General features: G+C 38.4%; 1 protein-coding gene across 4 annotated transcripts in view; it reads left to right on the plus strand.

Moving 5' to 3' along the window:
• Positions 1-12112, plus strand: part of FAM13A (family with sequence similarity 13 member A) — a 342045-nt gene that overhangs the window by 31745 nt on the left and 298188 nt on the right. For all 4 annotated transcript variants that reach the window (XM_013964541.2, XM_005681435.3, XM_005681436.3 and 1 more), the window contains exon 2: positions 6652-6841. In XM_013964541.2, the coding sequence (XP_013819995.2) occupies positions 6685-6841 (157 nt within the window). In that variant the 5' untranslated portion in view covers positions 6652-6684. The remainder of the gene's footprint in view (positions 1-6651; positions 6842-12112) is intronic.

The raw sequence follows: 12112 nt of genomic DNA on the forward strand, positions 1-12112 counted from the left end.
AACCCAGCCCTGAAGAAAAAGATGGGTTAAGTTTTCTGCCAAATAACCAAAATGTCTGTGCAACACAAATATCATAAGTTAAATGCCAGAAGGAAACTGCTGCTGCTAAGTCACTTCAGTCATGTCTGACTCTGTGCGACCCCACAGACAGCAGCCCACCAGACTCCCCCGTCCTTGGGATTCTCCAGGCAAGAACACTGGAGTGGGTTGCCATCTCCTTCTCCAGTGCATGAACGTGAAAGGAAAGTCATTCAATCGTGTCCGACTCTTCGCGACCCCTTGGACTGCAGCCTACCAGGCTCCTCCGCGCATGGGATTTTCCAGGCAAGAGTACTGGAGTGGGGTGCCATTGCCTTCTAGAACAGATATTTAAAACACACATGACTCAAACAAGATGAATTATTTTAATATAAAAAAATTCCTACAAATCAGTAGGAAAAAGAAAACCACCCAATTAAAATTAGGCAGAGCTTATGACTAGGAGGCTCACAAACAAGAAACATAAATGCAAATTCACAAAGAAAATTGCTCAATCTCATTCATAGTTAATTCATGAAATTTTTTAATACTCGTGGTTTATAAAATGGGAAACAGGCACTCTCATATGCTATGAATCAAGCTGTAAACCATGAAAACATTTTTGTAGGGCAATGTGGCAATACTTATTAAAATTTATGATTTATACAGTAAGTTAAAGGGAAATTTGTTTTGCTTTCATATAATCTAGTAGCAGGAAGCTCCTCTTAACTCTTGGAGGTAGTATTAAAAAAATTACAGCTTCATAAGCCTGTCCATCTAGCAATTGTGCCTCTACGAATTTATCTTATAGATATCTGTACAATTATGTAGAAATGTTTGTGTGATTGCTTATTGCTGAAATACTTGTAATATCAAGAACTGTAAATAACCTAAACATCAGTAAATAAGATTGGTTAAGTCAGTTATAGTGTCTTTATAGTATAATATTAGCAAATATATGTGCTAATATGGAAAGGCCTCCAAAATAAGCAAAAGCAAGGTAAATATACATATAGTATAGTTACATTTGCCTTTATATATGTGTGTGTGTGTATACGCACACCCCACATTTTGTTTATTCATCTTTTGATAAGCTTTTGAATGGTAATCTTTACTTTTTGACTGTTGTGAATAATGCTACTATGAACATTGGTCTACAGGTACCTGTTTTAGTTCCTGATTTTACGGTATATACTCAAAGTGTAATTGATGGATCATACAGTAATTCTATATTTAACTTTTTGAGGAACCTCTATTTGCCATAGTGCTATATCATTTTACATCGTCACCAGAAATGCATTAAGGGTTCCAATTTTTCTACATCCTATGCCAAAGCCTTTGACTGTGTGGATCACAATAAACTGTGGAAAATTCCGAAGGAGATGGGAATACCAGACCACCTGACCTGCCTCTTGAGAAACCTCTATGCAGGTCAGGAAGCAACAGTTAGAACTGGACATGGAACAAGGAAAAGGAGTATGTCAAGGCTGTATATTGTCACCCTGCTTATTTAATTTATATGCAGAGTACATCATGAGAAACGCTGGGCTGGATGAAGCGCAAGCTGGAATCAGGATTGCCAGAGAAATATCAAGAACCTCAGATATGCAGATGACACCACCCTTATGGCAGAAAATGAAGAAGAACTAAAGAGCCTCTTGATGACAGTGAAAGAGGAGAGTGAAAAAGTTGGCTTAAAGCTCAGCATTCAGAAAACGAAGATCATGGCATCTGGTCCCATCACTTCATGGCAAATAGATGGGGAAACAGTGGAAACAGTGACTGACTTTATTTTTCTGGGCTCCAAAATCACTGCAGATGGTGATTGTAGCCATGAAATTAAAAGATGCTTACTTCTTGGAAGGAAAGTTATGACCAACCTAGATAGCATATTCAAAAGCAGAGACTTTACTTTGCCAACAAGGTCCGTCTAGTCAAGGCTATGGTTTTTCCAGTGGTCATGTATGGATGTGAGAGTTGGACTATAAAGAAAGCTCTGAGTGCTGAAGAATTGATGCTTTTGAACTGTGGTGTTGGAGAAGACACTTGAGAGTCCCTTGGATTGCAAGGAGATCCAACCAGTCCATTCTGAAGGAGATCAGCCCTGGGTGTTCATTGGAAAGACTAATGTTGAAGCTGAAACGCCGATACTTTGGCCACCTGATGTGAAGAACTGACTCCTTTGAAAAGACCCTGATGCTGGGAAAGATTGAGGACAGGAGGAGAAGGGGACGACAGAGGATGAGATGGTTGGATGGCATCACTGACTCAATGGACATGGGTTTGGGTGGACTTCGGAAGTTGGCGATGGACAAGGAGGCGTGGTGTGCTGCAGTTCATGGGGTTGCACAGAGTTGGACACGACTGAGTGACTGAACTGAACTGAACCCAGCTCTTTATTTTCTGACTTTTTTGATAGTAACTATCTTAATGGGGGAACTGCATGGTGGTTCAGGCAGTAAAGGATCTGTCCACAATGCAGGAGACCCAGATTTTATCCCTGGGTCAGGAGAGTCCCCTGGAGAAGAGAAAGAATGGAGTTGCAAAGACCTGACTGAGCGATTAACACTTTCACTTTCACTTTTCATCTTGATGGGTGTGAAGTGTATCTAATTGTGGTTCTGATTTGCATATGGTTAGTGAGTAGTGAAATCGAGCCTTTTCTGTGCTTATTAGCCACTTGACTATCATTTTTGGAGAAGTGTTTATTCATTTTTGAAATGGGTTTTGTTGTGTTGAGCTGTATATGTTCTTAAACATATTTTGGACATTAAACTTGTATCAGATATATGATTTGCTAATACTTTTTCCTGTTCTGTGGATTGTCTTTTCACTCTGCTGATAGTATCTTTAATGTACGCAAGTTTTTCATTTTAATGAAATACAGTTTCTTTGTCTTTGTTACATGTGCTTTTTGGTATCCGTATTAACTTCGGTTATTTTGTTAGGTTACAGCTATTACTTGTTTCTTGGCAACATCTTTCTAATGAGTTATTTCAAGAAAATTGCGATGTTCCTTTATTTCTTTTAAAAATACTGTCAGTTTAGTTGCTATGTTCCTTTTTCCTTACTCACATTTCAATGAGATGGATTTTTGTACTTCAGTATGAAGAGGGTCCTGTGGGGTGTAGTGATGAGAGGCCAAGGTAGTTTTTCAAGTTTTCAGCAGTGAGACTCCCTCCTGTATTGCTGCCAAAGGACTGTTTTCTTGAATGTGGGCCTTCTGTTTCCCCATTGCTCCGCCTTCTCTCAAGCTCACCTGGTCAGGAGAGCGCTACTGACTTTTCTTCATAAACTTGCTCTCCAAGTTCATGAACTGACTATTGGGCAGTGAATTTTCCTGGTGCTTCCTGATAACTACCTCTTGGGATGCCTGTAGATATTTTCTGTACCTTTTTCCTCTACGCAGTTGAGCCCTGTTCAAGCTCCCAGAGTGTGCTCTGTCTTTAAAGTAATACATATTTGTAGGAGATTTTAAAGAACGTCCAGTCCTGGGCTCCTGCTGATCCTCCCCAGACTCCTCCTAGAGCTGGTGTGATGTCTGCGATGTTTCCCGTCCCATCTTTGCCTTTAGCAGCAATAAGACGCAAATTGGACTTTAGAACTTCTCTGTCTTCTGTTGATTTACTTTTCTGCTTAATCTGCTTTGTACGTCTCTGAAAATATAGCTGTTTTGTTTCATAGTGTTTTCTTTAAAACAGTATTTATCTTTTTAAAAGTATTAACCTAAAATAACCAATTAAAAATAATGAATCAAGTGTTCCTTTATTGCTTTGATTATATATAAACTTGCTGTGTAGTAGGGGTCTATACTGAGTAAACAGCTTAATTTGTAATCAGTTCAAAATGTGTGAGGTTAATTACATGTCTCATCCTTGAAAATATTGAGCTGTAATGCCAAGATTGCCTATTTACACTATCTGTTAATAGACGCAACATACTGACTGTACTGAGTAAAAGACAGAATAAAGAACAGGACTGTTAGCAGAAAGAATGTTAATTTAGGTTTTAAACATATAGACAGGATTTCTAAGAAAACTTTGAATTTCTAATGAAAATTTTATAAATTTTGATACTAATGTGCAAAATGATTTTGTCTTTATCTTTCAAAAGTCATACCTGTATATTTTAAGAAATTGAGATACTTGGAGAATAATTAGTTCATTAAGCTATCTACCAACCACAAGGTTTGACCATGGTGCCTTTTTCAACCTCAGTCTTTAGTTCACACAAACATTTGAGTACAGAAGTGGTTAAGGATCTCTGAATTGTTTTGAGAAGAAATCAGAGTAATTTCCTGGAAGAAGGATGATAATGATCATGACTAACAATTGGTACTTACTAAGTGTGCCAGACACTCTTCTCATTCTTACATATATATGAGCTCCTTCCAACCTCATTTATTGCTGTACTGCAGGAACTCCTGGTATCTCCATTTCATAGATGGGGAATCTGAGTGTAAGTGACTTGTTCAGGTTTGCACGGCTAATGATATTGGAATGGGATTCAAAACAGAGTCTGGTTCCACAGTCCATGCTCTAAACCAGTATGCTATGTTATGTCTGTAAGAAAATAATAAAATTTGTGTAATCTGATCTCTTTGTCAGCTGTTTCTGATGCTACATTTAAGACTGCTTTCAAAGTTTCATTATTATAGGTTACTTTTTGGCTGCTTACTCACCAGATAGACCTGGTTGACTGAAATTTTCCATGTATTCTTTTGAAAGATAGTTATAGATTTTTAAACTCACACCAAAATAGTAGTGGTTACAGATTTGACTTAATAACTTCCTTGGTAACAGAAGTGACAGTTCTTGCCCATACTACTCTGTAGCAGCTAACACTATGCCTTATTTAGAATATTAATAGATACTAAATCCATGTTACAACTTTATTGTTGTTCAGTCGCTCAGTCGTGTTTGACTTTTTGCGACCCCATGAACGGCAGCATGCCAGGCTTCTCAGTCCTTTACTATCTCCTGGAGTTTGCTCAAACTCGTTTATAACTTTATACATTTGCTGAATTTTACTAGGGAAATCTGGCTTTCAAATATGACCTATTAAGAGATGTCCATGAAAATGGGTGTGATTCTGTAGACTGTAAGATTCAAAATCAAAATGAAACTACAGAAATCCTACTAAAAATCACAACTGTAGAGCTTTCTTTGTGTAGCTGTCATGTATCACATGTCGTAGTTGTCATAGTTTGTTACTATAATTATATACAAACTACTTTAATGTTAATATAACTTTACATTAAGGAGAGGAACATGGAGTATGGTGAAACTCTTACCAGCTCCATGCTGCTGCTGCTGCTGCTGCTATGTCATTTCAGTTGTGTCCGACCCTGTGTGACCCCATAGATGGCAGCCCACCAGGCTCCCCCGTCCCCGGGATTCTCCAGGCAAGAACACTGGAGTGGGTTGCCATTTCCTTCTCCAATGCATGAAAGTGAAAAGTGAAAGTGAAGTTGCTCAGTCGTGTCTGACTCTTCGTGACCCCATGGACTGCAGCCTACCAGGCTCCTCTGTCCATGGGATTTTCCAGGCAAGAGTACTGGAGTGGCTCCATGACGTTTACCAAATCACTTCTTAACTCTTTGATCTTTGTTTCCTCATCTCTATGATGGAGATAGTGTTTCTCTTTTTAGATTGTAAGATCTATGTGAACCTGCACGTATAATATCGACACTTCGGTTAGTTTCATTCATTCTCAAAAGGGTATATTTCCCCTAATCTGCTTCCCCTGTCCTCAAATAAAATTTTTTGCTTTTTGCCATCTTTTTAGTGTTTAGAGTCACAGATCCATACATTTACATAGGACGCATGCTTTATTAAAAACAACCCTCAGTTAATTATGTTAAACCATATTAAAATTTATCTTTTAAATTACTTCCTCGGGGACAATTTTTCTATTACAAGGAAGAAACAAACCTATATAAGGTTTTCACTGTGATAATGTGAATGAACTGTAAATTTCATTTTTATTTATAACATGTACAGTCTTGTTGAAATTGCTTAAGTTGTGATTACCTGAAACTTTGCTATTTCAGAGATTATAGCATTTTGAATGTCAAAGAGAATTAGTTGATTTTATGTGCCAATATATCAGTGAGATATTCAGATATAATCAAATCAGAGAAACAAGTGTTCCTTCTACATATTTATATTTCTAGTCCTTCAAATTAAAGCTGCCTTAAGATGACATCTAGATAAATCTTCATTTTTGGTAGCATCTTACTATTTCAGGATCTGCATGGGATTTCAGTGTTCTGACAAATGTTTTATTTTCCTGTTAACCAGGTACTTGTGAGTCACACCCCCGGTTACTGTAGTAATCTGTCTTAGATACTGCCGTGTATTGCTCCCTCTCTTAGTTACGGTTAAGTTGTGGCTTTAGGTTTCTCATTATCTTTCACTTCTTTTAATCATTATATCCGTGTATGCCATTCCTAACACTGAGCAGCATTTGCGAGTTGTTAGGGAGTTAGGTTTGAGCTGACATAAAAATAAGTGAAGACCACTCCTCTACAGCCTCCAGTCCTTAGCCTTCAGCTCAGGTGATTGTGTAGTAAGCATGCAGCCTCCTGTGGTAAATGTAACTGACTGTTCTTTTTTCTCACGCTATTTTAAGCAAAGTAAAACAGCGGTGCGGCTGAAAGAAGACATGAAAAGGATGGTGGCGGTGCCACTACACGCGCAGAGCAGTCCCACCTACACCAAGCTGTTCGGAGTCAGTCTCCAGGACCTCCACCGGCAGGGGCTGACCAAGAACGGTGTTCCAGCGATCGTGGGGAGCATAGTGGAGTACCTGACCGCCCACGGTAAGTCCAGTCATGTTGTGTAACTCTGCTATTTTTACAAAAGAACGTTTCAGTGTGAATTCATCATGCATTACTAGAATCTTCCCTAAAATACCTTAATCAGAATATTGAATTATGGCATAATATACCCTGCCCTTATAAAAGGATGTTGAGAGCATTTGGACTGTTTAACATTATTTGGAAAATACTTCATTCAGCTTACCATGGAGAAATCACTTTAGTTATTGAGGTTTCTAGTTTGGAATGATTCCTAGTGTAAAGTACTGAAAGACACTGTTTTAATATTAATGCTGAATTCTCTTTGACTCATTCCCTCTGAGAGTCAGTACTTTTTAATGGAACAGAATACTTTGAGTATCTCTTTCGGTTTGAGGTCAGTCATGAACTTACTGAATATGTTGATTGCTTTCAAAACTCAGCAGAAATAGCAAAAGAAAGTATTATGTATAGCCTACTGTGGTGTTGGGAGGGGACATTAACTTTTGGAATGATGAAATTGTGTAAAATAATTGCAGACTGCCCTAGAACATTGAATGATTAAAAGAAAACCATATCCTCTCTTTGTTAGTGAGAGCAACTGTGTTTTACAGCTTTTTAAATTATTTTATTTAAAATAGGACTTAAAAACCTGGATGACTTGAGAGAATGTTGTTGTTGTTTAGTCGCTTAGTCACATAAATTTATGTGACCCCATGGACTGTAGCACACCAGGGTTCCCTTCCTGCCTGTTTCCCGCAGTTTATTCAAACTCATGTCCATCGAGTCAGTGATGCCATCCAACCATCTCATCCTCTGTCGCCCCCTTCTCCTCCTGCCTTCAGTCTTTCCCAGCATCAGGGTCTGTTCCAGTGAGTCAGTTCTTCACATCAGGTGGCCAGAGTACTGGAGCTTCAGCTTCAGCATCAGTCCTTCAGTGAATATTCAGGGTTGATTTCCTTTAGGATTGACTGGTTTGACTTCCTTGCTCTGCAAGAGACCCTCAAGAGTTTGAGAGAATGATGCTTATCAAATGAGGGCAGGGTGATGGGAGAGCTCCAAACTATAATAAATATCAATAAACTTTAAGAGATTTGGAAAGAAGCTATTCTGAGGGAAGAGCTTTGTAATCTTCATTTTCTATGCTGAAACAAACATTTCTATACTAAAAAAAAACTCTTTGCAGAGTAGAATATGAAACTTGTAGATATTTTTAAAGATAAAACTTGAGAGTTGGAAGATAGTCTATACTTTGTGCAGTTTGCGTCCCCTGACTCTTGGCATGACTGTAAGTCAGTTGCCCCTGCTGAGGAGGAGGCTGCAGGGAAATGTTCCACCTTTCCTCTGTAGGAACATGTATGTGCTGTGACAGGGACTGAATGGCAGCAGTTCAGGCCTTAGAAGGAGTTTTGTGTTAATTGAAAAACAGCCATTTGCTCAGGTTATTTGGTATGTAGATGAGAAAATATTATAGTATTTTGCTTTGAAAACTGAAGAGCCAGAGACTCACTGCATTCTTACCTCCTAGGAGTTAGTGTTTGGAGAGGAAGATAGCTGCAGGAGGGTGAGATTCTTAGAGAACAGTTCTGGGTTTGTTCGAACACTTGAAGCAGGTTAAACACAACGGTGCTATATGCAGCATGGCAGGAAGATGGGCCCTTGACCTACAAAATCTTGAAGCCAGGTGGTATAGTGTTAGAGATTTGACAGGACTTAGTTACACACTCACTATTGAGTAAAACTGTAACCTCTGACTTAGATACAAGACAATCACTAGATAATTCATTTAATATCTTAAATAGGATTGTTTGGTATTTCTCATTTGGATGCCAAACTGTGACCACCTAAGATAATATTTTCATTATGGCATCACCAATATTCTGACCTTTTACCCAACAATGATTAAGTAATAGCCTTTTGAGGTTACTCTTATGTAAAATTGGGCTTCCCTGGTGGCTCAGACCATAAATAATCTGCCTGCAATGGGGGAGACCTGGGTTTGATCTCTGGGTCAGGAAGATCCCCTGGAGAACGGAATGTCATCCCACAACAGTATTCTTGCCTGGAGAATTCTATGAACAGAGAATCCTGACTGGCTTCCATGGGGTCACAAAGAGTTGGATACAACTGAGCTATTAACACTTTATGTGAAATCATTTTTATTTTTAATCTTTTAAAACAATATTGAATAACTACTAAATTTATGTGGTTTGAAATTCAGAAAGGTATACAGTGAAAAGTCTCTCCCTCCAAACCCTGTCCCCTGACCATTCATCTTGCCCTCCCCAAAACAATACTACTAAACTATTTTTTGCTATGTTCTTGCAAAGATATTTGAATATATAAGCAAATTTGTGTATTTTCTTTTTCCTTTTTAACATTAGCACATCATGCACAGTGTTTATGAATCTTCTTTTAAAAAAATCACTCAATGGTATATTTTGAAGACTTCCATTTTGCATAAAGAGCCTTCCTCATTTAATTCTTTATTCCTCTGCATGCTGTTACACTTTATGTATATGTGTGTCACTGTGTTAACTAGTCACATCCTGATCAGCATTGAATTATTCCAGTCTTTAGATGTTTGCAGACAATGATTCAGTGACCGACCTTTACCATGTATCAAGCACTGTGATGTGCCTATAGACTAACCTTCTGAAAGTAGGCTTATGGATCAAAAGATACGTGCACTAGTAATCTTAGGAGTTGAGCTAGTTTACATTCACGCCATCAGTGTATGAAAATCTGGGCAAATTTTGAATTAGAGATTGCGTTCTTCTATTTCTCCTTAGTGTACCCTTCATTGTACTTTAATAGGGTGTATTCAGGTAAATACAAAACTAAATGTTTTGGTGGGTTCAGTTAGCTATCAAACACATGGCCCCTGCCCTGGAAACACGGAGTCTTAACTACTAGACCACCAGGGAAGTCCTTCAGTCAATCATTCTTAGCCAGGGTTAAGAATACCCTGGTTAAGAATATGTGTTCAAAATACACATTCATTGACAGTACCTCGAATCTCCTGAATCAGAATCTTGACAGGCACCTGCGCTGTATTTTGAAAAGCTGTGTAGTTAATTACACTGTAGACAACCAGGATCCGCCTTCTGTATTTGGAACTATTACGTTAATAAACCATAGGGCCCGTGTAAGTCTGAAGTGTGGTATGGAGTTTGAGGAGCTTCCCTGGTGGCTCAGTGGTTAAGAATTCCATCTGCCAATGCAGGAGACTTGGGTTCAATCCTCAGGTCGAGAAGAACTTCTGGAGAAGGAAATGACAACCCAGTCCAGTATTCTTGCCTGGGAAATCCCACGGATAGAGGAGCCTGGTGGGCTACAGTCCATGGGGTCACAAAAGCATCAGACATGACTTAGTGACTAAACAACAAAAACAAAATGGAGTTTGAGGGCAAGGCACTTCAGTTGGTTTTGTTTAACTGTTTTACAGCTTAAGTCAACAAGTATTTATTATGCACCTGTGAGACAGTAGGCAGTCTGTCAGATATGGGATTAGGGATGATTGGTTGTATAATTAACTGTATTTAGATATTATGGTCATACTTTGTTGTTTAATGTAAATGTAGATATCTAACAATTTGCTGTGAGGGAAACCTTTTACTATTATCAAGGAATTTTAGAACAGAAAGTATTTATCAGGCACTCTATTAAGACCTTTTAAATAGACTTTTATTTGGCCACCTAATGCAAAGAGGCGACTCATTGGAAAAGGCCCTGATGCTGGGAAAGATTGAGGATAAGAGAAGGGGCCAACAGAGGATGAGATGGTTGGATGGCATCAGCGACTCAGTGGATATGAGTTTGAGCAAACTTCTGGAGATAGTGAAGGACAGGGAAGCCTGGCGTGCTGCAGTCTATGGGGTCGCAAAGAGTCAGACGCAACTGAGCAACTGAACAGCAAAAATAGACTTTGGGTTTTTATAAAAACAAAAAAAAAAACCCACAAAATTTACATGTATTTTTCCATTCAAAGGAAAATCTTGAAGTTATGAGTCATATCATGTTTATACTGATCAGTTATTTTAAAATAGCTAATCTTGTTTACTATGTTACTAGATTGCTTCTACTTGAACATGAAGATGCTGTGGGATATTTAAATAGTGTAGGATTCTCTACTTACCACCAGATGTCAGAATATGCATACGTATTGTCATATGACTGTCGGCCAGTGTGCTAATAAGAAAAATTCTGACTTCTGGCATGTTCAGTTTCTGTTGATGGATTCATACGATCATACATGTATTCATTAGATTTTTAAATAAATACTTCAGTTGTAGCTGTCAGTGCTGTATACTGTTATTTTTTGGCATTGCTAATCCATTAAGTTGATGTTTCATTACGATTAATCTACATCTCATGAAATCAAATGTGACAGAATCTCAAATGTACGAGAGTAACTCCATAAAGCTTTCTAAACATCTCCTCCCTCTGAACGTTTCTGTTGTAATCATTTCCTAAAAATTTATAATAGGAAACATTAGAGACTGTATAGTCTGGTAAGTTTCATATGGGTATAGTATATAAGTTCATAAGGGACTTTAAAAAACTATATGGATTCTTTTTGCCAGAGTAAAATAGCCGTGTCCTGATTGGAAAGTCACTAAGTATCCTTCGAGTTGTTTGGGTGAGAAAAGTTCCTGAGGGGAGAGTTCTGCAAATAAGTGGAATCAGGGCAGGAAAAATGGTTGAGAAGCATTGACTTTGGTGATTTCTATTTGTAGCTTCTCTATCCTTTATTAAGGTCCACAGGGATCAGGAATGTTTAAGACTAAAGCCAGTTCTTGGAGCTGGCTAGTTATTTTTTACTAACTGAAAGTACATTTATTTGAGGTAAGGGTCAGAAAACCTTGTTGGAAGAGGGAACCTCAGGTCAAAGCTAGAAAATTACTGTGAAATCAGATCCCGGGGCATTTGCTGGGCCAAAAGCAGGCTCTCGAGCTGGGTAAATAGAGGACTATATTGTCAAGTTATGTATCTTCAGAATTTGGGCCTTGACCAGGAATGGGATTCTCTTTTTTGGGGCGCTATCTGCTTGATGCCAGAATATGTTTCTGGAAGTCTCCCTGTAGTAACTGATACTCTGCAGTATTAAAGCAAGTGGCATATCACATGAGTTATCTGTTGGTGCAAAACAGATGACCCCAAAACATAGTAGCTTAAAACTGTTTATTATCCCACAGTTGCTATGGGTTAGAAATTCGGACACAGCTTAGTTATGTCCTCTGTTTTAAGGTCTCTTTTAAGGCTGCAGTCATGGTATTGGCTGAGGTTACCATT

Source organism: Capra hircus, chromosome 6 (genome assembly GCF_001704415.2).
Source record: "Capra hircus breed San Clemente chromosome 6, ASM170441v1, whole genome shotgun sequence".
NCBI classification, from domain to species: Eukaryota; Metazoa; Chordata; class Mammalia; order Artiodactyla; family Bovidae; genus Capra; species Capra hircus.